General features: G+C 37.7%; 1 protein-coding gene across 5 annotated transcripts in view; it reads left to right on the forward strand.

Moving 5' to 3' along the window:
* Window positions 1-27,559, forward strand: part of LOC106868019 (transient receptor potential cation channel subfamily A member 1) — a 164,142-nt gene that overhangs the window by 115,082 nt on the left and 21,501 nt on the right. For all 5 annotated transcript variants that reach the window (XR_016243073.1, XM_089357265.1, XM_089357266.1 and 2 more), the window contains 8 exons: window positions 369-483; window positions 4,705-4,871; window positions 7,650-7,734; window positions 8,894-8,953; window positions 12,618-12,698; window positions 15,939-16,009; window positions 18,333-18,489; window positions 26,985-27,071. Coding sequence is in view for 4 of the 5 variants with exons in the window: in XM_089357265.1 (XP_089213391.1) it covers window positions 369-483; window positions 4,705-4,871; window positions 7,650-7,734; window positions 8,894-8,953; window positions 12,618-12,698; window positions 15,939-16,009; window positions 18,333-18,489; window positions 26,985-27,071 (823 nt within the window). In the remaining variant the exon portion in view is untranslated. The remainder of the gene's footprint in view (window positions 1-368; window positions 484-4,704; window positions 4,872-7,649; window positions 7,735-8,893; window positions 8,954-12,617; window positions 12,699-15,938; window positions 16,010-18,332; window positions 18,490-26,984; window positions 27,072-27,559) is intronic.

Genomic DNA, 27,559 nt, shown 5'->3' on the forward strand with positions numbered 1-27,559 from the left:
ATCAACTCGCAGACGAAGATGGCCATTACTGACAAATTATCTCAGCTGTTAAAAACAATAGGTTTTAACAATGCTCTGTGCTGACATATAAAGTCAATAACATACATACATACATACATACATACATACATACATACATACATACATACATACATACATGTTGCATGTATATATGCTTGGGTTTCTGTTTAGGCTTACAACAGGCAATAACCATTGTTATTAATGTTTTGTCCGTTTGTATTAATAGGTCGACAAACAGTTGAGATCGATAAAAATCTAAAGGAGATTTCAAAAATATTGAAGTTGATGATAGTGTTTAAAAGCATTGAAGTCGTATCCTTAGCTCATATATTCATTTCGTTTTTCAGAGACAATAGAAATAATTCTCCTCTCCACCATGCTGCCGCCAACGGTTATACGCAAAGTATTACATTGCTATTAAATGTCCACTGTTATCTGATGAACGCTACAAATGCAGATGGGGTAAGTCAGATACAATTTATAAACTAGGTGTAAGGGTAACGGGTAAAAACGTCCTTATGTTATGAATGACCATGGGATTGCACCTAGAAAGTTCGCCTCTGAGGTACAAGTTCGGGCAAGGTTTTTTATGGAAGACCAGCAGTCGCCCATGCATACCAGTCTTGCTTCTCCACACCGATGTTATCCAATAGAAAAGCAAAGGTAATTTGGGTAATTTCCAAAAGTCTTTTGCTTGGGAGTGTTCGTGATAAACTCGGAAATGTTAGACGGTCGTGTCCAAGATGCGCGCAGAGCAACGAAATCGTTTTGCATGCACTCCTTCAATGTCCGACTATTGCTGACTTGTAGAGTCATGTAGAACAGCGACTGTCGTATGTGAGGTGGACCCGGCTGTTCCCCAAGTTTATGGTGATGCTTGCCCTCGCCCGCCTGTCTGGCTAAAGTCAGACAGAGAAGGTAGTTTTCCTCTGTTTGATTGCTAAAGTGAGGTTTTATAGTGGACGTGGTTGATTGATATGAGGACAGGGACTTGATTGATACGAGGACAGGTTCTTGTCGACCACAAGTTTCATTCGAGATAGCAGGTGAAAGTGGAAATAGAGGTTCTGTCCTCGAGTGAATTTGTTGAAAGGTACGTAATAGTTGAGAAAATGGTAAGAGTGGATAGCACCACTCATAAGTATAGACTTATAAGCTGGAGAGCAAAATTATTGTTCGGTGAGATCTTGTATACGGAGTTTCTGCAATTGACCCAAGAGATCCTTCTATATCACAAGGATTGCATCATCATCATCTACATTTTTGATACTGTATACCATCTATATTTATGTTGTTTCTTTTTTAATCATTCAATTCATTGTACATCCCCACATCATACTGTACCTCTCATCCGTCGCTCTGTTGGCAAATAAAAGAAATTATTATTATTATTATTATTATTATCATCATCATCATCATCATCATCATCATCATCATCATCATCATCATCATCATCATCATCATCATCATCATCATCATCATTATTATTATTAAGAAGGCGGTGAGCTGGGAGAATCGTTAGCACGCCAGGTGAAATACTTAGCAGTATTTCGTATGCCGCTACGTTCTGAGTTCAAATTCCGCCGGGGTCGACTTTGCCTTTCATACTTTCGGGGTCGATAATAAGTACCAGTTACGTACTGGAGTCGATGTAATCCCCCAGATTTGAGGCCTTGTGCTTCCTGTAAAAGGATTATTATTACTGTTGTTGTTGTTGTTGTTATCATTATTATTATTTTATGTTTGACTTTTGTTTTGCATTTGTACAAGTTGGATCCAAGTCTCACCCAGAGACCTCAAGAGACAACAAGTTAGAAGTTCATGTAGGTGTTATGCCTAGGGTACCATATATTTGGATTTGTACAGTTTTGTTCAAGTGAATGTTTAAGAAACCATAAGAAAATTATGTGTTTGCTTTAAAATTTGAGATCACATAGACAGTATTTTACGTAGGATATGGGCAGTTCCCATGAGCACTATCTTTTGAACTTCAGCCATTTTGGGGTTTCCTGGTATCTGAGCTAGGTAGTAATCAGCCCGTTTCGCTGTCATTCCCAGGGCACCTATGACAATAGGTATTGTTTTCGTCTTCAGATTCCACATTTTGCTAATTTCTATTTCAAGATCTTTATATTTGCTCAGTTTTTGGTAGGTCTTGACAGATACGTTTATATCGATTGGGACAGTCATATCAATGAGGAGGCATGATTTTTGTCTGAAGTCTTTCAGTATGATGTCTGGCCTATTTGCGTCTATCTTTCTGTCAGTTTGAATGGTGAAGTTCCAGAGGAGTGCAATGTAATCATTTTCAAGTACTGGGGGTGGTTTGTGTTCCCACCAGTTTTTATCATGGGGCAAGTTCAGGTTTTTGCATATTACCCAGTGAATATATTGTGCAGCTCTATCATGCCTGTTGAGATACTCTGTAGGCGCAAGCAGACTGCACATGGAGACAACATGATCGATGGTCTCATTTTGTTGTTGGCATATACGACATAATGGGGAGCTGCCGTTCTTTAATATGTTGGCCTGGTAGGTCTTTGTAGGTAGGCATTGATCTTGGGCTGCTATGATAAACCCCTCTGTTTCTGATTTCAAGCCAGAGGCCATTAACCATTGGTGGGTAAGGGCTTTGTCAATATCTGCATTATTCGCTCTCTTTGGGTATTTGCCATTGAGAGGTTTTCCATACCATTTTTCAGTCATAATAGCTAAGGCAGCAATTTTAGCACGGGTTTTCAAGCGCTTAGCTTTTTCTGCAGGTGTTTCTAGTTCGTCTAATTCTTGAATTTGTTGCAATTGGAATTCACTTAGATATTCCTTTGCCTGTTTTGTTACTGAGTAAGATGCTTTCTTGCTTTCATATTTTAAGACAAGTTGTAGCATCCAGTCCTCAGAGTTTTTCAGATAGGTGTCTAGGCCGATTGTGGCTACCTTCATTGATAATGCCAGCTGTAGAAGTCCTCGACCTCCCCCTTTTCTTGGCAGATAAAGACGTTCTATATCTGCCTTAGGGTAGTGCATTCTATGCATTGTCAACAGTTTTCGTATTTTTCTGTCAACATTACATATTTCAGTAATTGACCAGTTAACGATGTTGAAACTGTAAGTCACGACTGGTATGGCTAGAGCATTGATCGCTTCGATCCTGTTTCTCGCGTTCAGCTCTGTCTTCAGTATTGCTCTCACCCTGCGATAACATTATCTTCTGATCCTTTTCCTCATCACTGAGTGCTTGATATTGTCCCCTTCAATTACCCCTAGGTATTTGTAGCTCTCCGCTGGTTCTAACTCTTTTATGACATTTTGCTGGTCAAGGTTCACATTAGATGTATTTGTCATTTTTCCTTTGATAAAGGTAGCTTTTGCACATTTATCAAGGCCAAATTGCATCCTGATGTCATCACTGAATTGTTTAACAATCGCTAGTTTGATACCCTCTTGGCTAGTTAATGGTTTAACATTCCTGCTTCCAAAAATGAGGAAACAAACGAACCAAAAAATTATCGCCCCATAACCTACTTAACAACAATGTATAAGACGCTAACATCTGTCCTAACCGAGTACACCTATAGTTTTTTAATAGAAAGTAACATATTCCTCGTATTTTGAACAGACGTACTGTTGAAATATTGTTCAACGAATAAAATATCTATACAATCGAATCGCGCTCTTCATCTTGACTATTATTATTATGTTGTTTTTTTTCTTCTTTCTTCAAATTTTCTTGCATTTCTCGCCGAGTGTTTTCCGTACACCTAGGGCAGAGAAACTCGTTGTATGCATTTCCAGTTTACACACGCAAATTCACAGGTAAAACATGTATTTAAGAAAAAAAAAAAAATTCATGAATGGATGTTGTTTTCACAGCGATAGTGCTCTTCTCAGTACATGAGTCGTTCCAGTTAGCACGATTTTTTGCACTTCCTGTAGGGATGGTAAGCCTGGTGTCATTTTCAAATAGGTTTCAGTACCTTTTTTTATCATTCCTAGAGATCCTACAATCACTGGTATGGTAGTCGCCTTGAGGTGCCACATTTTTTCAATTTCTATTAGCAAGCCTTTATATTTACTGATCTTGTCAAATTCTTTCGCCGCTATATTATGATCACAGGGAATACTCATGTCAATTAATAAACACGTCTTCTTTGTCTGATCTTTTATAATAATATCCGGTTTATTAGCTTTTATAGTCTTGTCGGTATGTACGGGGAAGTCCCAGAGAATCGATACATTTTCTCCCTCAGTCACAGGTTCAGGATGGTGTTTATACCATTTGTCAGCGGTTTTGATTTTATAATGCTGACATATTGTCGAGTGTAAATACCGGCCAACTCTGTCATGTCTTGCTTTATATTCTACAGGTGCTAAGACTCTACACCCTGAGATTAGGTGGTCTATAGTTTCAATCGCATCGTTACAAAATCGGCATTTTGGGTCAGCTCCATTTTTTATCACATTGGCTTGGTAGTTCCGGGTTAATAAGCTTATTAAGATCAAAGCTTATTATTATTATTATTATTATTATTATTATTATTATTATTATCATCATTATAACTATTATTATTATTATTATTATTATTATTATTATTATTATTATTATTATTATTATTATAGTTGTTGTTGTTGTTATTAATTAATGTTTTTTGCAACATTGTATATTCTTACCTATCCCCCATCAAGGAAACGGCTCTGCATTTATCAGCAAAAAATGGCCACACTTCAGCAGTGTGTTTGTTACTCTCGTGTAAGGCGAAGATACTCAACGATAAAAAGAAGATGACATTTTACGACCATATTCTAGAAATGAAAAGTTCCGAAGTGGCGCAGGCTGTGATTGAGCATCAGAGGTAAATAAATGGTTGCGAAGAATTGGAAAGATGGCTGTTGTATGTAGTTAGTTTCTTATAGTTTGTTTCTTATTACCATGATAACTGTGGTGACAGTGATCATTGCGTCGTCGTCGCTTTATCTGTGATAATGATACTGCTGGTGATAATGTTGCCATTAGTAATGTTACTAGTATTAGTGTTGTTGTTGTTGTTGCTGTTGGTGTTGTTGCTACTGTTGCTGCTGTGTTGTTGTTGTTTATCCCCATATTTCAGTTCTGATCCAGCCGTGACAATCCAAACATTTTTCGCCACTAACCCATTCTCAAGTATCTATGCCTGTAATGGTATTGTAATGCAATATAGTGTTCCGTGGTATAATTAAAGTATCAAACATCGAGAAATACATTACCTAAATTTTTTTAAGACGACTGTGTAATTTGAGGAAGATTTCACATCTATTTCTAGTAGACAAAGTGGTCGTACTGAGACTTCCTCTTGATATCGCTGCCGCTCTCCGGAAATAAAACTGACAGTGGTAGTGTTGGTGGGAGATAGTAGTAGAAGCAGCAGCAGCAGCAGCAGCAGCAGCAGCAGCAGTAGTAGTAGTAGTAGTAGTAGTAGTAGTAGTAGTAGTAGTAGTAGTTTAACATGTAGGTTAACAGAAGTAGGTTTATTAACCGTCGTAAAAAATGACAGTAAATTCTCCTTTAAAAAATGAAAGTGAAGTGCAGCAGAAACCGGACTGGTACCAGAATAGGAAACAATTTTAGAGTACAATGCTCTACAGTTAGCATGATAGCATAATACACTGTATTAAAGTAGTGGTGGTGTAGTGTAATGTAATGTAGTTTATGTAATACAGTGTATTCTATATATATATATATATATATGAATAATAACAATAAATGGAGCAAAACGCATATAAATAAAAGTTCCTTTTATATGCGTTTTGCTCCATTTATTGTTATTATTCATATCTACTCAAAATGCATCACTTTAACTTGGTATCTCTACCTATAAAACGAGTGTGATATCCCGTTTTTTTTTTGTGTGATTTTTGCTACCCATGGTAACTATTAACATATTTACATTGTCAAGGTTTTTTTAAACTGAGATAATATTAATATATACATAAACTAATATATATATATATAATTGTTGAAGCAGACAACAAACGCTAAGACAAGGCAAACATCTCAAGTTATATGCATTATTATTATTGGAAAAAATTCAAACTCTTACACCTGTTTCTGGGATATCACAGAATATGGGGTATTCCGTCATATGAGGTAAATAGGGAAAATGAGAAGGGTATAGATTAATGAAATAACGACATAGAGGACATGAGAAAAGGAATAAGGAGATGAAGAAAGAGAAGAAAAAAGAAGCATAAAAGTTCACAGTTCAACTTTCCGATCGTGTAGAAGTAAGACCGTAAGTCCTTAGGTGCAATCCTGATAGTGTAAATATCCAGAAATAGACGAAAACATATCAATGTTCAATAATAGAATATTTTGTGTGTGTGTGTATATATATATATATATATATATATATATATATAAACTTACTTGGAAATGGATGCGTGGCGTTCAATTATATAATGATATAAATAATATATATATGTGCATATATACATACACATATGTACATATTTACATATATATGATATATATGTATATACATATACATATGTGGGTACAAGACGTCATAGAACGTAAACAACAAGAAATACGAAAACAGCATGAAATACGAAATACGAATACATGGAATATGAACTTTTTTTCGAACAACGAAAGAAACAAATGAAAACCAAGACAAGCAACATAAAGAACGACCCTTCATCAATTGTCGGCTGTTTTTCTATTCCGTATTTCAAGGAGTAATTTACGACAAGGTACGCCTTTGACAAAACAGTTGCTCCCGCAAGGCAAATTAAATAAAAATTTGGGATTTTGCGGTGGGTCAAAATTGGTAACAAAACAGGAGAGTGAAAACAAACAGGAAAGGCTGCTAAGCCTAAACGAGATGAGATGGCGAACGCAGTGGGACAGATCTTGGACAGGAGACAGATAAGAATGCGTCTGATCTCTGCAGCTGAATCAGAAGGAAAGAAAGAAACTCAAATTAGGAAAGGAAAGAAAGGTGGCCGTTGGTCACATGCGAGCAACGAGATAGCAAAGGAGGCAGAGTTAAAACGTTTTAAATTTACTTCTGTGCTGTTTCCACCTTCATATTTCATATGTAACCACATGTGGATCGTTGGCGATTTTTCTCTCTGTCTTCCTTTTCTCTTGGACCTTCCTCCGTCCCCTGTTTCTGGCGAAGAGCTTTGCTCGATACGTAAAAACTACCTTTCTTTCCTTCCCTGAGCATCTCCTAATACTTTGCATTACCACGTCCTCACGTTGTTGTTTTTCTCTTGTTGTGTTCTTGTTTTTGGTGGGGATTTATATACATACATACATACATACATACATGGTGCGAGAGGTATTTGAGGACATATCTGATAATTTAATAAGGCAATTCTAATATAGCAAAAGCCAAATACACTTTAATAAAACTTTAATAATAATCTGCAGCGAAATAAACAAAAGGCTTGCGTAGTTCATCTTCTATAAAGTATTTTATCGTTAGGTACTCAATAATTGACATTTGTCTTCTAAAGAAAAGTAAAATAATAGCTAAACGATTATTAATTTGCACTATCAAATATATGTTTACACTGTATATGTTGTGAAAATATGATTTTCAACCGACATGTTACCGTAAAAATCAATCTAATATTATCTTCTTCAGATGGGAGGAGATTATGTCACTACCTTCAGAAATCTACGGACAAACGATTGTAGGACTCATTAAAGAACTGCCTGATGTCTGTTTGGTTGGTATATTTTCTAGAATTTCTCTTTTATGATTTATAGCTCAGTTTTGTTTGAAAACAAAATGACCTGAAGTTGTAGATAACTCTATAAAGATTATAAAAGATAGCACAATATAAACTGTGGCGATATTTCGCTTGATTGCGATGCGTTCTCGTTACAGATTGCAAATATTTCCTGTGTTCTAACAACGAAAATATAATTTATCCTGTTCAAATAATGCGTACTGCAAGGAGATTGCATCGCCCTTTATTGAAATTTCACAACAGAACTAATAAATTCTGTGCCTATATTTGTGTATAAGTTTTCATGTTCCGCTTCTCCAGTTTACCTTTGATGCAAAATGTCATTTGCGCATGCGTTATTGTGAGCAGAATCTTAACCACACAGTGAAACAAGAAATTACTATACATTGACTCCGACACAAGTAATCGCTATACATTGTAAGTTATGTAGTTACGTATCTATGAAATATTTCTCATATTGACGACCAATGTAGTTGTTTCTTAACTCCATGTCAACACTAATAGTATAGATCCAGAATTACAAGTACACTAATCATAGTCATCTTTTATCTATCACTTGTTTCAGTCATTTGACTGCGGCCATGCTGGAGCACTGCCTTGAAGGGTTTTCGTCGAGCAAATTGACCCCAGGACTTATTTCTTTTTAAGCTTAGTACTTATTTTATCAATATATTTTGCCGAACCGCTAAGTTACGGGGACGTAAACACACCAGTACCGGTTGTCAAGCAGTAGTGTGTGACAAACATGCGCGCGCGCGCGCACACACACACACACACACACACACACACACACACACACACACACACACACACACACACACACACACACACACACATATATATATATACGACTAGCTTTTTTTACTTTCCGTCTACCAAATCCACTCACAAGGCTTTGCTATGGCAGAAGACACTTGCCCAAGACGCCACACAGTGGGACTGAACCTGGAACTATGCGCCTATATCGAACTTCATTATCGAGTGTGTTTTGTTTTTGTGTGAAACGGCAGTGTGTGCTTTGAAAAAGATTTAACAACCACATAGAACACCCTTAATGAGCAAAGTAGTTTCGTAATCAAATCTATTTTAGAATAACTGCATTTCTAATCTTACGTGCATCTCTGTTTCTATCTAGAGCTTGATGGACCGTTGTACCACACCCTCAAAAGAAGATCCTAAATGCAAAAAGTTTTCTGTAAGTTAATTGTCTTTTATATTACCTTTCAATGATATACATTCTTCTTTCGTTGCATTGACAACCTATGGGATGTTACTTCTAATAACACATTCTCTTCAACAGACGATATTACTCTTCTGTCCAGCTTCACTTTCTGCACATAGGCATTATCCTCGTGTAATCGAGAGCAACTTTCACATCAAATTTTCATTGCTGCGATGTCCTTCAGTCAAAGCTACACCTTGTAGATGACTTTTGTTTGCCACGCCATTCTCATTGAGACGTCGACGCCAGATAGTATTGATGCTGACACATTGTTGAAGGTGCGGAGTTGCATTCGTTGACATTTGAAACCTCTCCAACAAACGTCATCTCAGAATATGGCGGCCTTGGCTGGTTGTGGTGATACGAGATATTTCTGGTCGTGGTTGATCTACTGAGGTTCCACTAACGCTAACACGAGTCTGCAGAATATGAATAGCAGAAACGCGTACATTGAATGCGTTTGCATGTCTTCTTGACATCGACTATAGAATCAAGGTGGCCAAGACTAACTTACCCTTACCATAAACCGAGTGAGTCACTCCAATACATCAGCATCCTATCCAATCAACCTACATTTACCCTTAAGGGCAGCGTCACTGGTGCTTCTATCAATATTTCTAACCCATCAGCAAATGATGATATCTTTAATAATCATGCCTTGTATTACAACGCAGCTCTTCAAATCAGCGGCTTCCGCGACATTTCTACTAAAAATAAAACTCGCATTTCTCTTTCCCAGTGCAGATCCTGTTCCCACCAGGTTTACAACTACCTATTCACATCCCCTCAACCTGCAACTGAACTCCTCTATGCCCAGCACTCACCCGGTTTTCCGGCCGCCTCGAAAGTTAAATAACTCTAAACATCTCTAAGTAGGCCTACTCATTACACCTCCGCGTACTAAGCCCTTATAACAGAGAAAGAAGTAATTAAACGTTAAGATTTGGATAAGTTGAATAAGCGACGATTTATTCCTCTCGTTATAAAAATAAGATTACCAAAAGAGAATGATAATTAAATTACAGACTGGAACGACTTAAATCACTTCAGTTCTGCTGGGTCTGTTGATGTGACTGTGGTCTGCTGTCTGTTGCGGTAACGATGAAGACCGGAGAAGGTTGGTTGAAGAAAGTTGTGTGACGACTAGATTCCTGGTTCATCGATGCTGGTCCAAAGAGACGTATTGTGTGGTCTATGGCTGCTGCCAAAGACGAAGCGAAACAGAATATAAGGGTTCTTATAACCACGGATAGGCTCCAGAGACAAAGTGGTCTTACCCGTGTTGAAAACTGTTGCAAACACGCGATTGGACAGTTAGTAACCGACCAATACATGCAACTAGTTTAGCAAGCCACTGGATCATTTGACTCAATGGAAAGAAAAGGTCTGGTGAGCCCATTCTGCTGTATTTAAGCTTAAACAACCTAACATAATAAAAGCATTACACACTTCTGCTACACCTTCCAAGGGCAGAAAGCGGAAGATCTTATGGTTCATGCCACAATGCTCTCTTCAAGTTAAATATTTACCGAAGCTATTTTTCAAAATCCAAAGCTCCAATTTCCCACCACAACATAAATACAACTTCACCTTTAATAAATCTCCGATAAAAAAAAAACTGCTAATCTGTAACACCAAACTTCAAATACATAATCGCATCCTCTAATAGGCTCAAACTATGTCTCCTTACGGTGATCCCTACGATCTATCCTTCTGACCCCATCCCAACCCACCTGATAATAATAATACTACAACCTCGGGAACCTTACCCACTTCAATAATAGCAACCTTGATACAACCACCCCTGCTACTAGATACCTGACTACCGCCCACTTCCAGCCCAATACTAGTAATGATAACACCTCCGGTTCTTCTTTGAGGATAACAGATCATATGAAAAAGACCAGGTCACGGATCAATCCAGCCCACAGCTGGTAGGAAAACCTGCAATTTCCGGGTCTCCCAACTTCGCCTGTTGGATGGTTTTTGTGTATGATATAATGTAGTATATAAATGCCGGGTAATAACATTACGTTCCCACTAGGCTAGGAACTACATTGGCGGCACAGTTGATTTCAAACGCCGCTATTGGAGTTCACATGAATTCGTTTTAAAAACGAGCCTTTAAACTCTCAACCTCGGTAGCTACATACACAACTTCAAGTCTCGGAATATTCGCTGTACCTTATCCTTGTCCATTGTTTGAGAGATTTCTCCGTACAATACTAACCACCGTGTTTGTAAATTGTGTTTAAAAAAGCCGGTTGCTATTCTCTGCCACCATAACTCTTCATTAGTCAATAGGTATCTTCACGTAATCTTTCGTGTTAGCATAGATTTTACTTCATCTTTGCCCATTACGCAAAGTATCTGTAATCTCAACTAAATATTAAACCCTAACTTATCACTTAGCTATGTTGGCAGCATATTCCCGCTCTCTCTCTCTCTCTCTCTCTCTCTCTCTCTCTCTCTCTCTCCCTCTCTCTTCTCCTTGCACCTTTCTCCATATCTCTTATTCTTTGAATTCTTTCCAGCTCCCATCTCTAATAGACGCACAATCTACTCAAATCTATTTTCCTCGTACCTTTCACAACAACCCTCTTCCTCGTACCTTCCCTCACCGCCATTCCTTTATTTCACTCATTGTCTCTCCCTGTCTTTCTCTATAGCTAGCAACCATCCTTAGCTGATTTAAGATCTGCTTAGAGACATACCACGACCAGTGGCGCCACCTTTCACCATATTGGCCTTATCTTACCCCTCCCCTCCTCCCTCAAGCTCATCTTTTCTACCTCCATACACTTCCCCGATTACTGACCTTCCCCTACCTCTCCCCACCTTGTATCTCTTCTTGCTCTTCCTCTACTTCTCTCCTTCTCTACTTCCCCTCCCTAATCTGATTATATCCACCCTTTCCATACCTTTTACTCCTTCCTCGTTTCCACTTCAACCTTTAAATTTCTCGCATAACTACCTGAACTGCTATTGCCAAATTCTTTTGTGTGGTAATATCTCTATGCGACAATTCACTGGCTGGCGGTATAGCCATAACGTTTTGCGCATTCCGTCTAATAGACATGTACATAACGATCATTACGTAATTCCGAATTTCCAGAAACAGCCATCGAGTTTAAAAAGTTATGCGTTCTCTTCTTAGTATTGTGTATTTTATATTGCATGTAAATTCATTTGTGTGCGTGTGTGTGTGTATGTGTGTATGTATGTGCTTGTACATATGAGTTTATTTTCTGAATATATTTAGATATACGTATATATATGTGCATCTAAATGTGTGTATGCATATGTATGTGTGTGTGTGCGTGTGTGTACGCGCGCGTATATATATATATATATATATATATATATATATATATATATATATACTTTATATGCGCGTCAGCAAGACTACCATTGGTTTCATGCAGGGAGAGAAATTTCTCAGCAATTATCAACCCTCCTACATGGAATGTTGGTACTCGTCTCCATCTTGGATGTTAAACTACAAATAAAGAATATCTGCTCACCAGTGTGGTGCTGCACACTCATTCTAAGTGTTCAATGTTATCGTATGTATGTATGTGAGTTTGAGTGTGTATGTATGTATGTATAACTAATGTTCTTCATTCTTTTTCGGCAGATTGAGTACAACTTCAAATATTTACAGAACCCTGAAGATGATTCCGGTGAAATGGAACGCAAACCGATGAGCATTCTTAACGTAAGTATACATCTACAAAAGCTTCTAATCTAAACAAAACTACAGACATCTAGTGACTCATCTAATCACAATGGTTCGTTGGATGATCATTTAATTTCACCGACCCCAGGATCTCTGCAATCAATACCGTCACAAATATTTGCATTATAGATCATAACTGAATGAAATGTTACTCGATTTCTTGGTGTACATGTTGCTTTCTATTGCATTATGATTCATTACTCCAGCTATGTAAAGTGAACTGTCGTCGACGAATTACCTTCACCCGTTGATTTACACAAGCGATAGTGAGATAATATGATACATCGACCTTTCAGTAGATGTGTAACTATTTGGTCGGCTATGACATGACCTTTCACTTTGATAATTAGAAAAAGGTTATGTATATATATTCATACATAAACAGAAAGACCGGCAGACAGACAGACAGACAGACAGACAGACAACCAGACAGGCGGACAGACAGACAGACAGACAGACAAGCAGACAGACAGACAGACAGACAGACAGACAGACAGATAGACAGATAGCTAGATAGATAGATAGAGAGATAGATAGATAGATAGATAGATAGATAGACAGATAGATAGATAGATAGATAGATAGATAGATAGATAGATAGATAGATATTAGTTCAAAATAGCATTCTGTATACCTTAACACGGATATACTGCAGAAAGCCAGAAAACTACGGCACGCGTCTCAAGAAAGCTTCATGTATAACATGTGTAGTGCTAAAAAGTAAAGAAGCTCATCAGTTGCAAAAGAAATGATTCCAACAGCAACAGAGGAATTGCTAAATGTAGATTAATAACAAGTATCCACTTGCAACCGTGTGCTTAGCCAAATTTAGCCTTTACTGATATATATATATATATATATATATATATATATATATATATATATATATAGAGAGAGAGAGAGAGAGAGAGAGAGAGAGAGAGAGAGAGAGAGGGGGGGGGGAGAGAGAGAGGGAGAGAGAGAAAGAGGAAGAGAGAGAATAGATAGATAAATGGATAGAAAGGTAGATATACATATAGACATATATATTTGTATGTCTTTATATATATGTATGTCTGTGTGCATATATATGTGTGTGTGTATGTATGTATGTATATATATATATATATATCAATGAAAAATATTTCAATACAAATGTATTAATACAAACGTATCAATTTCCAGCAAAAAATAGCCCTATAAGGGTATACAAGTTTTTCATGTTTTGTTGCACACACGCATTTTTGCCAGTATATACGCAGTGAAGCTATACAATAGCGTCGTATTTATATCGATTGCTATTGTCCAGTAAATATCGGTACCTTGTTGTATCACTCTTATGAATTTATATATATATATATATATATATATATATATATATATATATATATATATATATATATATATATATATATATATATATATAAAGGTTACGAAGGGTATTGGAGTCAACGAAACCCTAAAGATACAGGTAATACCGAGTAAGTGCTGTATACCGACTAGTTTTGCCCCTGACGTGGTTGCAACATGAGTGGGGAATATAACATGGGTCGTGTATTAGCGTGTGTATATATAAAAAAGAATAAGATAAAGAGACCAATGGTATAAGTAAAATTATATATATATCCACCGTTGCAACTATAATTATCTCTGGAAAATACCCACACAGATTCTTTACATGGATGTTTACTGTTGGAATGGAACTATACTCCAAGTACTTTTTCTTTTTTTTTCTTTCTTCTACGCATCGCTTTCATTTCTTATTGTAAATCTTCTCATATAGATGTAATAATCCATTCTTCTACTATTACCGTCTCCGATGAAGGGATACATTGAATTTTCCCTGAAACAGCTGTAAGACTTTCTATATAAAATATAATTTTACTTATGCCATTGGTCTCTTTATCTTATTCTTTTATATATATATATATATATATATATATATATATATATATATATATATATATATATATAATTAATAATATCAAGGGTAGTAGAAGTTTCTAATATTTCTTATTACCCTTGATATTATTAATTATTGATAATTTTTCGGGATAATTTTCGAATTGAAACGCCGGCATTTTTATTTGCTGCCGACAAGGAGCTGCGCTTGCGCGGTAGATTTGAAAAATTAGAATGTATAAGCACGGGACATATACTGGATTGCCTCGTGCATATATGTTTAATCAAAGGTGTACCTGCTGAAAAAGACTTCACCTAGCAAATTATTTTATTTGCTAAAATAAGTCTGAAACTATGGTCCAGGAGATAGATGGTAAATGTTTTTATTTTTCATTCCCTTCGAAGTTTTATCCTTAATAGTGGTTTGGAATTTAGCTGTTCTTTCTAGCGTGCAAGGAATCCTATGATGGATACCTCTTATGTGTTTAAATCTATACTGTATATATATATATATATATATATATATATATATATATATATATATATATATATATATATATATATATATCATTCGCCATGATAGATCGCTGACCACTACATTTATATTTTTTTCTCCTTGTTTCTCTCCTTATTTCTTTGTGTTCCTTTCAGTTGAAGAGCGTAGCTCGAAACGTCAAAGACTTTCTCTATTCCCGAGTGTTAAACTAATACATCCATTTGTTGTTTACACCACCTGTCTTCGTCTGTTGTTTTTTTTTTCGTAAATTCTCCCATATATATATATATATAATATACTTTATTTTTAAAGCTGCCAAAACATCACAAAAATATCACAGCAAAGTGCCACTTTGAGTTACATATTCCCGTTCGTCGGGCAGTTCTGATCAAGAATGGAATAAAAATTGTGATTATACGTACAATCACTTAGTAATAACGATTTTATTACAGCCTGCTTTCTTCCTTTCTTTCTTTTTTTCACAGAAAGCCGATTAATTGGTAGATAGATAGATAGCTAGATAGATAGATAGATACATACATACATACATACATACATACATACATACATACATACATACATAAAGAGGGCGAGAGAGACAGAGAAAGAGTATTGGACTAATAATTGTAGATTCATAATCTTCTTGCCGTTTATCTTCGTTTGTCAATCCAAGTCGTTGGATTATATATTTATAAAGTCCAACAATTGCACTAAAGAAACTTGAATGTATCGAAATAATGCTGAAGGATTATAAGATAGCTCTTACTAAATGGTTTCTGTTCACTCTTTACAAGAATTGAACAAATCCAGATAAATATGCCTTTTACCTTTTTTTTTTACAGGAAATGGTTAAATATGGCCGTGTGGAATGCTTAAGCCATCCTTTAACTATAAATTACTTGTCAATGAAGTGGTAAGCACATTTTTAACTCATATACTTTACATATATATAAAGAGAGATAGATAGATACCGGGCATGATGAATACCACAAGGTATTGAAAATATGTATTCGCCTTTATATATTTAATCCTTTATATTGAACACTCAATATTTCATATATTCAATAAGACATTCAATACTTCATTTCATTGTACCATCCATTTTTATATTATATATTATATATTCCATATTCTATATCCCACATTAATTTTACAAGAATATAAATAAAACATAAAAAACAGACAGAGTTGGAACTCTTTTAAATAAAATAATATATTACTCTATACACGATCATACAAAACCCTTTTTTTGTATTTATTTTTACTCACACATACATACATACATACATATATATATATATATATATATATATATATATATATATGCATTTATGTATGTATATATATATATACACACACACACACACACACACACACACACACACATATATATATATATATATATATATATATATATATATATATATGCAACAACATATTAGTCAAGCACTAAACGTGCTTGACCCAACAAGGTGTTGGGTCGAGCTCAAATGAGCCTTGACTATAATTCCGTAACCTCACTGAGCATTAGAAATATCTATTTTTCATTTTAAAAATTTCCATTAACTTTCTTAAACTTGGTTAAAATTGCATATACTTTGTGTTAAAATATTCATTGTATTATAACCTTTACTTCCATGTTTTATAGCATAATAATTAATAATTATAATAATAAAAAGTTTTCTAACATTATTTATTCAAGACCCTCTTCATATTCACATTTCACTCGGCTCTCCATTTTACTATTTCTTATCTTCTCCCACTGTGGAAGCGCAATGGCCCAGTGGTTAGGGCAGCGGACTCGCGGTCATAGGATCGCGGTTTCGATTCCCAGACCGGGCGTTGTGAGTGTTTATTGAGCGAAAACACCTAAAAGCTCCACGAGGCTCCGGCAGGGGATGGTGGCGAACCTTGCTGTACTCTTTCACCACAACTTTCTCTCACTCTTACTTCCTGTTTCTGTTGTGCCTGTAATTCAAAGGGTCAGCCTTGTCACACTGTGTCACGCTGAATATCCCCGAGAACTACGTTAAGGGTACACGTGTCTGTGGAGTGCTCAGCCACTTGCACGAGTAAGCTGTTCCGTTGATCGGATCAACTGGAACCCTCGACATCGTAAGCGACGGAGTGCCAAGGATCTTCTCCCACTCGTCTTTCCATGTTTGTCAACCCTCTCTCCTTCTTATTCTCCTCCCCTTTCTATCAGTCATCTCCTCTTTATATATCTATCTGTCGGTCTCTCTCTCTCTCTCTTTCTATCTCTGTCTTTCTCTGTCTTTTTGTTTGCATTTCCCTCTTACATTCTTCCTTCTCCTACTGTTGTAACTCCCTCTCTTTCTCTCTTACATGCTTCTCCTGAACATGCATTGCTACCCTTTCTTTCTTGTTTACTCTACCCATTCCTCTCTACCTCACAACACTTGAGAAGTTAAACTGCCCATCGGGTTATAACTTCTCTCTGGTTATGTCATGTCTTTTCTTTCCGGCGATCATCGCCAGGTCAAATTTAATTAACACCATGTCCAAATTCTCATTAATTCATTAAATCAGTACTTTTCTTCCTTCACCTCAACGTGATATGTGGGTGAACCAGAAATTGGGCTAACGATCGCAAAGGTGCTTGAATGATAATCTAAATAATAAATGATATAATATATTCTTAAGAATACAAACATTTCTTATTTTACAGAAAAGGAGTTCAACAAAATGTTCAAACGTCAAATTTTTCTTTAAAAAAATTGTTGTTTTCCAGGAAAAGGCTTAATAAAACGTTGAGCCCTCAAAAGCTAGAAACTAGAATCGAAAATATGAAAAATTTTAATTGACATCTTGATGCACTTTTTGAAAAAATAATAGTTTTAGTAATAAACTCTTCTCTTCTATTCCTTCTCTTTCTTTTCTTTTTCTCTCCATTCCATTTTTCAATCCTTTTTCTTCATCTGGGTCATCAACCCTCTTCCTAGACATATCTCACTTTCATATTTCTTCTCTCTCTCCCCACCTCTCTCTCTCTCTCTCTCTCTTTCACTCGCACTCTCTCTCTCACTCTCTCCCCCTCTCTCTCTCCTCTTTCCCTCCCTCCCTATCTCCCTCTCTCTCGCACTCTCTTCTTCCTCCTTTCTTTTCCATTCTTTATTCCCTCATTCACTATGTCTTCAATATAAACACAATATATTTACAATATATATTGCTTCATATCAATACTGAGTGTCGATTTTTCTTTCCTTTTCTACTAGGATGGCGTATGGCCTTCCGTTGTCCTTAACCAACTATTTTTTCTACATCATATACATGGCTTCCCTGTCATGTTTCGCCCTCAAGAACAAAATGATTGAAAAGGACAAAATGACTGAAATGAACACCACATATTTGACTAATGAACCCAATTATGCCGTATGTTAAATATAACAATCATTTCATAATTTCATAATTTTTTGCCAAATTCGGCTACTTTGACATACAATGATGAATACTAATCAAATTATTCTTTTTCAGTACCAATTATTTACACACACACACACACACACACACACACACACACACACACACACATATATATATATATATATATATGGGAGAATATACAAAAAATAACAACAGACGAGGACAGGTGGTGTAAATAACAAAAGTATATATTAGTATGACGCTCGGGAATACGGAAAGTCTTTGACGTTTCGAGCTACGCTCTTCAACAGAAAGAATACGGAGACAAGGAGAAAAACACGGAGAAAAAAAATTGAATAGTGTTCAGTCAACGGTCAATCATAATAATGGCCGATCATAACAATGGCTGACCGGAAGTTAGAAATTCTTATTTCAGGAGAGCTAAGAAAGGGGGAGATAACAAACGGTGATCGGGAACGAGGGGCTGTGTGTGGGAGGTAGACTGCTGGTGATCTTGACGTATGTAGTGTGAAAATGGGGGAAGGGAGAAAGGGAGAAAGTAGTTGGTCAGTTGTAGTGTGTGCGTGGTGTGATGCGAGGGTATTGGTGTGGTGTGCGTGGTGTGATGCGAGGGTATTGGTGTGGTGTGATGTGAGGGTGTTGGGAGGTGGGGAAGGCATGGGTGGAGTGTGGGGTAGAGGTAGGGGTCTGTGGGTAGGGTGGGGTATGTGGGTAGGGGTGGGTGGTGGGTGTAAGGAATTGGATGGGGTGGAGTGGGAAGGTAGAGTAGGAGTGTGTTGGGTGTGGTGGGATGAGCTTATGAGGGGGTGTTGACGAGGAGGGAGAAGGGGAAGGTGGATGTAAGAGAGGGGGAAGATGGGTATGGGAGGGGAGAGGAAGAGAGGAGAGAGGGTGGGTATAAGAGAGGGAAGGGGATGGAGAGAGGGGGAAGGTGGGTATGGGGGGAGAAAGAGGGGAAGGTGGGTATGGGGGGAGAAAGAGAGGAAGAGAGGAAGAGAAAGAGAGGAAGAGAAAGAGAGGAAGAGAAAGAGAGGAAGAGAAAGAGAGTGAGAGAGAGGGAAGAGGGGTATGGGGGGAGAAAGAAAGGAAGAGAAAGAGAGTGAGAGAGAGGGGAAGAGAGTGAGAGAGTAAGGGTGAGAGAGTAAGAGAGTAAGAGTGTAGAGAGTAGGAGAGTAAGAGTGTAGAGAGTAAGAGTGAGAGAGGGGGGAGTACGAGAGAAGAGAGTGAGAGAGAGTAAGAGAGAGGAGAGAAAGAGTAGGGGTGAAGAGAAGTGGGAGTGGAGAGAAGTATGAAGAGAGGTGAAGAGACGTACAAAGAAGTAGGAGTCGGAGCAGGAGGTGGGGGAGGGGAGAGATGGGTGGTAGGAGGGAGGGTGGGGGAGAGAGACAGGAGGAGGGGGTTAGATGAAGAGTGGAGGGGAGTTGAGCCCATGTGGCGCAAAGGATATATATATATATTTGATTAATAAAATCAAACTAGGATAAAAATCTTTTACAAGAATTTTATCAGGAAGCTAGTGTGTAAAAAAATTCTTAAGGGAAATTTCTATTCCCAAGAATATACTTATTCGTTTATATATATATAAAGGGCATTATTCTGTAGTAATGCCCTTTATATATATATAAACGAATATATATATATATATATATATATATATATATGTATGTATGTATGTATGTATCTTATTTGCCGTATAAATCAAGGGTAAACCACTTTTTACCCCCCCCCCCCCCCGCCCATATATAACACTCAATTGCGAGATTGCCACGCAATAACTAGCACTTGGGTATGAATATTTGGGTACACTACCAGTAGTATATTAGATAGGTACTATCCCTTAGTTGGTTTCTCAACACCTCTAACTGTCACAAATATATATATATATATATATATATATATATATATATATATATATATATATATATATATATATATATATTCGAAACGCTTAGTTTTAGAATGGTGGCAGCTGATGAACGAAATGTTCTCTATGTGGCCTGTGTGTTCTCTGTGCTCTGTTTATGTTCTGTTTCTCATTTTGTCCACGTTTTGTTTTGCAGCTTCCTGTGCCCAGATATGCATCTATATATACATGTAGATGTAGGTATGTACATACATGTACGTATATATGCATATACTCACATATTATTTATATTATATATGTGTGTGTGTGTGTGTGTGTGTGTGTGTGTGTGTGTGTGTGTGTGTGTGTGTGTGTGTGTATATGTATGTATGTATGACTGTATCTTTGACCTTTACATTGTCAAAACAAAGGATTAAATCCTATAAAACCGAAAGCTATAAAAATTACTGTCACATCCTGTACCAACCTAATAACTGAGAAACACCTACACACTTGTTTACACAGTTCTGCTGAACAATAACATAATCTCAAATTTAATCAATAACTATTTCTCCAAAACACCTCTCCATAACAACTCACTCTAAAAAATCTAATTATCACGCCACTCGAACTCACACACACCGAAGGATGCTTTTAACCCAACAGAGACTATATATAGGCCAGATTAACTCAATGCACGTAGCTCGAGGATGGGTTAACTGGCCGAAACTTCTAAGTCACTCTCAACAATATTCCTGATATGAATAATAATTTGTACTCTATAAAAGTATAGAGTAACCCATCATATTAATGTAAAGTTGTTTTCTGTAACTGAATACACAAATACACTCAAACACAGACAGACACACACACACAAACATATATATCGTAGCACTCCATCGGTTACGACGACGAGGGTTCCAGTTGATCAGATGAAATGGGTTGTCGGGAAATTCGTGCCGATTTATAGTAGTTTACCTTTCGATTTATTTGCCATGAAACCACCTCAATTCTGGGAAGAGGGTATTTTCAAGTTAAAGGGAAGATGGAGACGCATTGTGCAACAAAATGGCTCATATTTGGTTGATTAAAAATGTAATCGCAAGTATCTATTGACCTTTTTCTTGCCTTTAAAAATCGGCACAAACTTACCGGACAACCCAATGTATAGTGGAGGCGCAATGGGCCAGTGGTTAGGGCAACAGACTCGCAGTCGTAGGATCGCGGTTTCGATTCCCAGACAGGGTGTTGTGAGTGTTTATTGAACGAAAACACCTAAAGCTCCACGTGGCTCCGGCAGTGGGTGGTAGCGAACCCTGCTGTACTCTTTCACTACAACTTTCTCTCACTCTTTCTTCCTGTTTCTATTGTACCTTGTCACACTCTGTGTCACGCTAAATCTCCCCAAGAACTACGTTAAAGGTACACGTGTCTGTAAAGTGCTCAGCCACTTGCACGTTAATTTCATGGATCAACTGGATCCCTCGTCATTGTAACCGACGGAGTGCCACGGCGATATATATATATATATATATATATATATATATATATATATATATATATATATATATATATATATATATATATATATATATATATATATATACTCTTTTACTCTTTTACTTGTTTCAGTCTTTTGACTGCGGCCATGCTGGAGCACCGCCTTTAGTCGAAGAAATCGACCCCAGGACTTATTCTTTGGAAGCCAAGTACTTATTCTATCGGTCTCTTTTGCCGAACCACTAAGTTACGGGGACATAAACACACCAGCATCGGTTGTCAAGCGATGTTGGGGGGACAAACACAGACATACAAACACACACACACACATACACATATATATACACATATACGACGGGCTTCTTTCAGTTTCCGTCTACCAAATCCACTCACAAGGCATTGGTCGGCCCGAGGCTATAGTAGAAGGCACTTGCCCAAGATGCCACGCAGTGGGACTGAACCCGGGACCATGTGGTTGGTAAGCAAGCTACTTACCACACAGCCACTCCTACGCCTATATATATATATGTATATATAAATGCATACCTGGGTACATGACGTTGCAAAAAAACATGGACAAAATGATAAACAAGGTACAAAAAACACACAGGCCACATAGAGAACATTTCCTTCATCAGCTGCCACCATTATAACACTGGCGTTTCGAAGAGTTAGGGCAGGACGCATCGTTAAAATGGCTCTTCCCATGGACACAAATTAAATTTGTTCTATGGAGGATAGTGGCGGACGGAAAACAAGACAGGAAAATGAAACAGTGAAATAAACAAACAAAAAAGGCTATACGGCCATACGTGGAAAAGTATGTGTATATTGAACGCTGTGAAACACGAACTGGAAGGAAACGGGACGAAGAAGAATGTTCGTGTGTGCTTGGCGAGGCCAAAAATGAAAAGAATTAGTAGCTGGACACATGTGACCAGCGAGGGGTAGGAAGAAAGAGTGGTAGAGGGAGAAAAAGGGGAGGAAGTAGAATATAAGTGAGCAACGAGAGAGAGAGAGAGAGAGAGAGAGAGAGATAGTAGTGACGGGTAGAGGCGAAGAACAGTAGAAGGAAGAATGAGAGGGGGAGATAGATACAAAGATAGAGAGAGTCGCGTCAGAAAAATAATGTTCAAAACTTACTTGCAAGGGTAACGCGTGCGTTCGATCGTGTGATACAAATAATATATGAGTATATGCATATATATGTACATGTATGTACATACCTTCATCTACATGTATATATAGATGCATACCTGGGTACATGACGTTGCAAAAAAAAACATGGACAAAATGATAAACAAGGTACAAAAAACACACAGGCCACATAGAGAACATTTCCTTCATCAGCTGCCACCATTATAACACTGGCGTTTCGAAGATTTAGGGCATGACGCATATATACGAAGGAGAGTAAAAAATTATGCGCACTCTTGTTTTTTTAATGTATTTACTCAAAAGCAGAGGATAAACAAGTACGTCATTTTTCTATATAGTCTCCTTCCTTTTCAAGACACTTGGTCCACAGCTTGCCTATTCCCTCCAAGAAGAAAGTTTTCGGTTGGCCGTGCAACCATTTATGCACCGATTCCTTCACATCTTCATCTATAGGAAATCGACGACCTCGTAAACCATCTTTGATATGATAGTCGGTAGAAGCAAGATCTGGGCTGTAGGCAGGATGTTTCAGCACCTCAAAATCCAATTGGTTAATTGTTTCAACGGTCTGGGCGGCCGTGTGCGGGCGTGTATTATCATGCAACAACAAAACTTTCTTCGACAACAGACTTCGGCGCTTGGTGCGAATTGTTCAGTTTGCTGAACACTTTATCTTGCACTGTTGATCGTACACTTTTGATCGGATCACTACTCTTTGTTCTTCTTTGTTGTACATTGCTAGTGGAGTTGTCATGCTTACACTGTAAAGCCACAAAAAAAAAATAAATAAATAAAATAAAATGGCGCGATCAGACTCAAATTTCGATCACGTTTCCACAATAGTTCCAACTATAAAAACGCATGCGCAGAAGGCAGTGTGACAATAATAAAGATAAGTTATGGTGAAAGTGCGGATAACTTTTGACATCCCCTCATATATTTATATATATATATATATATATATATATATATATATATATATATATATATATATATATTCTTATCCTTTTTGCCCTTGTGGAGCATAGGGCCTCAGCAGTTATTTTCCACTTTTTGCGGTCATTGGCGTATTTCTTGGCTGCTTCCCATGTCAGGCCGGTACAAAATGAGCTCGTACAAAATGCTCCACTTCCATGTCTGCTTCGGGCGTCCTCGCTTCCTTTTCCCCTGCGGGTTCCAGTCAAGTACTTGTGTCACATTTGAGGGTTCTTTCCGCAGTGTGTGTCCGATCCATCTTCATTTCCTTCGTCTAATCTGAACATGTATGGGCTCCTGGTTGGCCCTTTCCCACAGGTTGGTGTTTGGCACTCTGTCGAACCACTTCAGATGGAAGATGTGCCGGAGACATTTGTTGATGAAGGTCTGGATCTTCTTGTAGTTGCTGCAGGTGGCTCTCCATGTTTCAGAGCCATACAAAAGCACAGATTTTACGTTTGAACTAAATAAGCGAAGTTTAGTTCGAGTTGAGATGGCAGTAGACTTCCATACCGGCCGAAGAATAGCGAAGGCTTGCCAAGCCTTCTTGCTTCTTGCAGTGATGTCCTCGTCTGATCCACCTGATTTGCTGATATTGCTGCCAAGATAGACAAACTCACTAACGTCCTCCACAGGTACCCCCCCCCCCGATTGTGATTGGCTCTTCTTGCTTGTTGTTGATACGCAGTACTTTTGTATTTTCCTGGCTGATCCTCAAACTCACTCGCCGTGAAGTTTCTCTTAGGTGGTCTACCTTATCTTGCATATCTTGCATATCTTGCAGGCGATGTGACAGTAGCGCGAGATCATCTGCGTAATCCAGGTCCTCCAACTTGTTCATCGGTGTCCACTGAATACCTTTCCCGGAGGTAGCGTAGGCCGTCCTGGTGAGCCAGTCCAGCACAACGAGGAACAGGATCGGTGACAACAAACAGCCCTGTCTGACTCCCGTGCTGACCCTGAATTCCTCCGACAATGGATGACCTGGCAAGAAAACTCGTAGAGTAATCGAATAATGCCCACGATCTTCTCTGGCACACCATAGTGTCGTAAGATGTCCCAGATTGTCTGCCTGTCTACGCTGTCAAATGCTTTTTTCAAAGTCGACGAAGCACACATAGAGTGACGTTTGCCATTCCATTGTCTGCTCAAGATGATTCTGAGTGTCACAGTCTGGTCCATACATGATCTCTCCTTTCTGAAACCTGCCTGCTCATCTCTGAGTTGCTTCTCAATGGTATCTTTCAATCGCTCCAGGATGATTCTTGTAAGGACTTTGCTTGGAATGGAAAGCTAGGTAATTCCCCCTCCTCTTTTCGCATTGTGATAAATCCCCACTCTTCGGCAGCTTCACCAAAAGACCCTTCTTCCAGTCAGTTGGGATCTTCTCTGTCGTCCATACCAGGTTCAGCACATGGTGCATATGATCGATCATCTCTTCTCCTCCTGCCTTCAGTGCCTCTGCTGGTATGCCGTCCACCCCTGCTGCCTTTCCGTTCTTTAAGCTCTTCACGGCTTGGCGGATTTCTGGCTTGGTGATTTCTCCAATGAGGATATTGAGCGAGATCCTTGGCCCCAATTCTGGCGGATCTTGAGGTGTAGGGCGGTTAAGTGTTTCTTGGAAGTGTTCCATATATATATATATATATATATATAATATTATAATTTATATATACGTACATTCATATACAAATATATATATATATATATATATATATATATATATATATATATATATATATATATATAGAGAGAGAGAGAGAGAGAGAGAGAGAGAGAGAGAGAGAGAGAGGGGAGAGAGAGAGAGAGAGAAAACAGACAAACAGATACTTGCATACATATATATATATACATTCATGCATATACAAACACACAAATACTTCTCATTTTTGACATGAGAAAATCTTAAACGCACAGTTGACTTGAGAATGTGAGCTTGTTTATAAAAGCAAATATTTCTCAGAAATTATCGTGTGAGGTGGATTTTTTTAAATGCCTACTTTTGCTGTTTTTTCTTTCTTTAAGCCTGTTTTGTTGTTCTTATTCTAGGTGGCGTCAGAAAACGCTTGCGGTTTCAGTTTAAAATAGCAGCCACTACTCCTTTAACTGACATCTAGCTTTAGCATGCCAGCATTTCATATGTCACCGTTGCGTTTTTACTCAGCTTAGCAAAAAAATTTATTGCATAGCTAACGTCCAAATTGCCATCATGTCCCGACTGCATTTTGCGAACAAGTCAGTTTTAATTAGGAGTGATTAGTAGGGTGTGTTCAAAGTAGAGTAACAACCGTCTCCTTCAGTCTGGAATAACAAAAGTTAACAGATCGGCTTAGGAATATCATTGGATCTGTCCAGCGCTTCTCATCACTTTGACATTTAGTGAATATGTTTTCTTTTTTATCTTTATAGTAAATATTCGACACGATCACTGACATTTTTGCTCTGTAGCTATTAGATTTAAACAAATATGATGAAAATATATGCAGGGTGGGAGTGAAGAGCATTAAAGACCAGAATCTAGTCTGTGGACAAAAGGCTTTGTTACTTAAAGCTTGATTTTTTTTTCAATAGAAAGACAGAAATGGAAGAACGACTTCAAGGTAGTTTGGCACCAATGTGAGAAAGAAAACTTTGTAGGCGCTCTTCCTTAAGCAAATCTACGAATTTTGTCGATATTGTTCTCTAGCCTTAGGTAATCCCTGGCCATGTAGACCTATGGTTAAAAGCATTCTGGTCATGCCCACCCTGTCTTATTTTCAGGCAAAGGCTGTCTAGAAAGACAGTTGGATATGATTTAAGTGAGATTTCGTTACTATTTCTAGCTTCCCTAGTGGATTCATCAAGTTAATACTAATTTTAGAATTGACCACTTTGTGTGAATAGCCAATACATTGTCCCTTACAATGCAAAATATTTCGTTCAAATAGGAATATTTCATGCCTAAACGAATTTCTCTTCTTGAAAGAGAATATTTTTCTTCAAAATTCTTTCCTTCTCTTTCTTTCAGAATCATGAAAACTATTTCCTTTGTATCATAATACTGGCTTACAGTTTTATTAATATCGTCTGTGAAATCGTACAGTTAATTCAACAGGTTGGTATAGTTTGAACTTTCATATTCGAAAGGATAATGTGTCAAATTTCTTAAACCATATCCATCAGTATTTGTTTCAGTTTCAGAACAATATTCCATTTAATGTTACGTTCTGAGTTCAAACTCCGCCGAGGTCGACTTTGCCTTCATCCTTTCGGGGTCGATAAATTAAGTACCAGTTGCGTATTAGGGTCAATCTAATCGACTGGTCCCCTCCCCAAAAATTTCAGGCCTTGTACCTAGAGTAGAAAAGAATGTTCCAGTTAATGTGGATTAATGGTTGTCAAAATTAACTTATCCAGCCGACAGGTCTGCCTTATCCGTCGTCGATGTACTGAAGTACTTACAAACAACAATGTCTACTTTGTCATTCATTCAAAGCAAATGTGATTTCATGGAAGAAGGCAAATGAAAGAAGTGGGAAGTGAAAAAACTTTATCTTCGGTTTTCAGCTCTTGGTGGAATCGTTGGCGTGTCATCATCAAATC

Source organism: Octopus bimaculoides, chromosome 9, assembly GCF_046866305.1.
Source record: "Octopus bimaculoides isolate indiv1 chromosome 9, ASM4686630v1, whole genome shotgun sequence".
Taxonomy (NCBI): domain Eukaryota; kingdom Metazoa; phylum Mollusca; class Cephalopoda; order Octopoda; family Octopodidae; genus Octopus; species Octopus bimaculoides.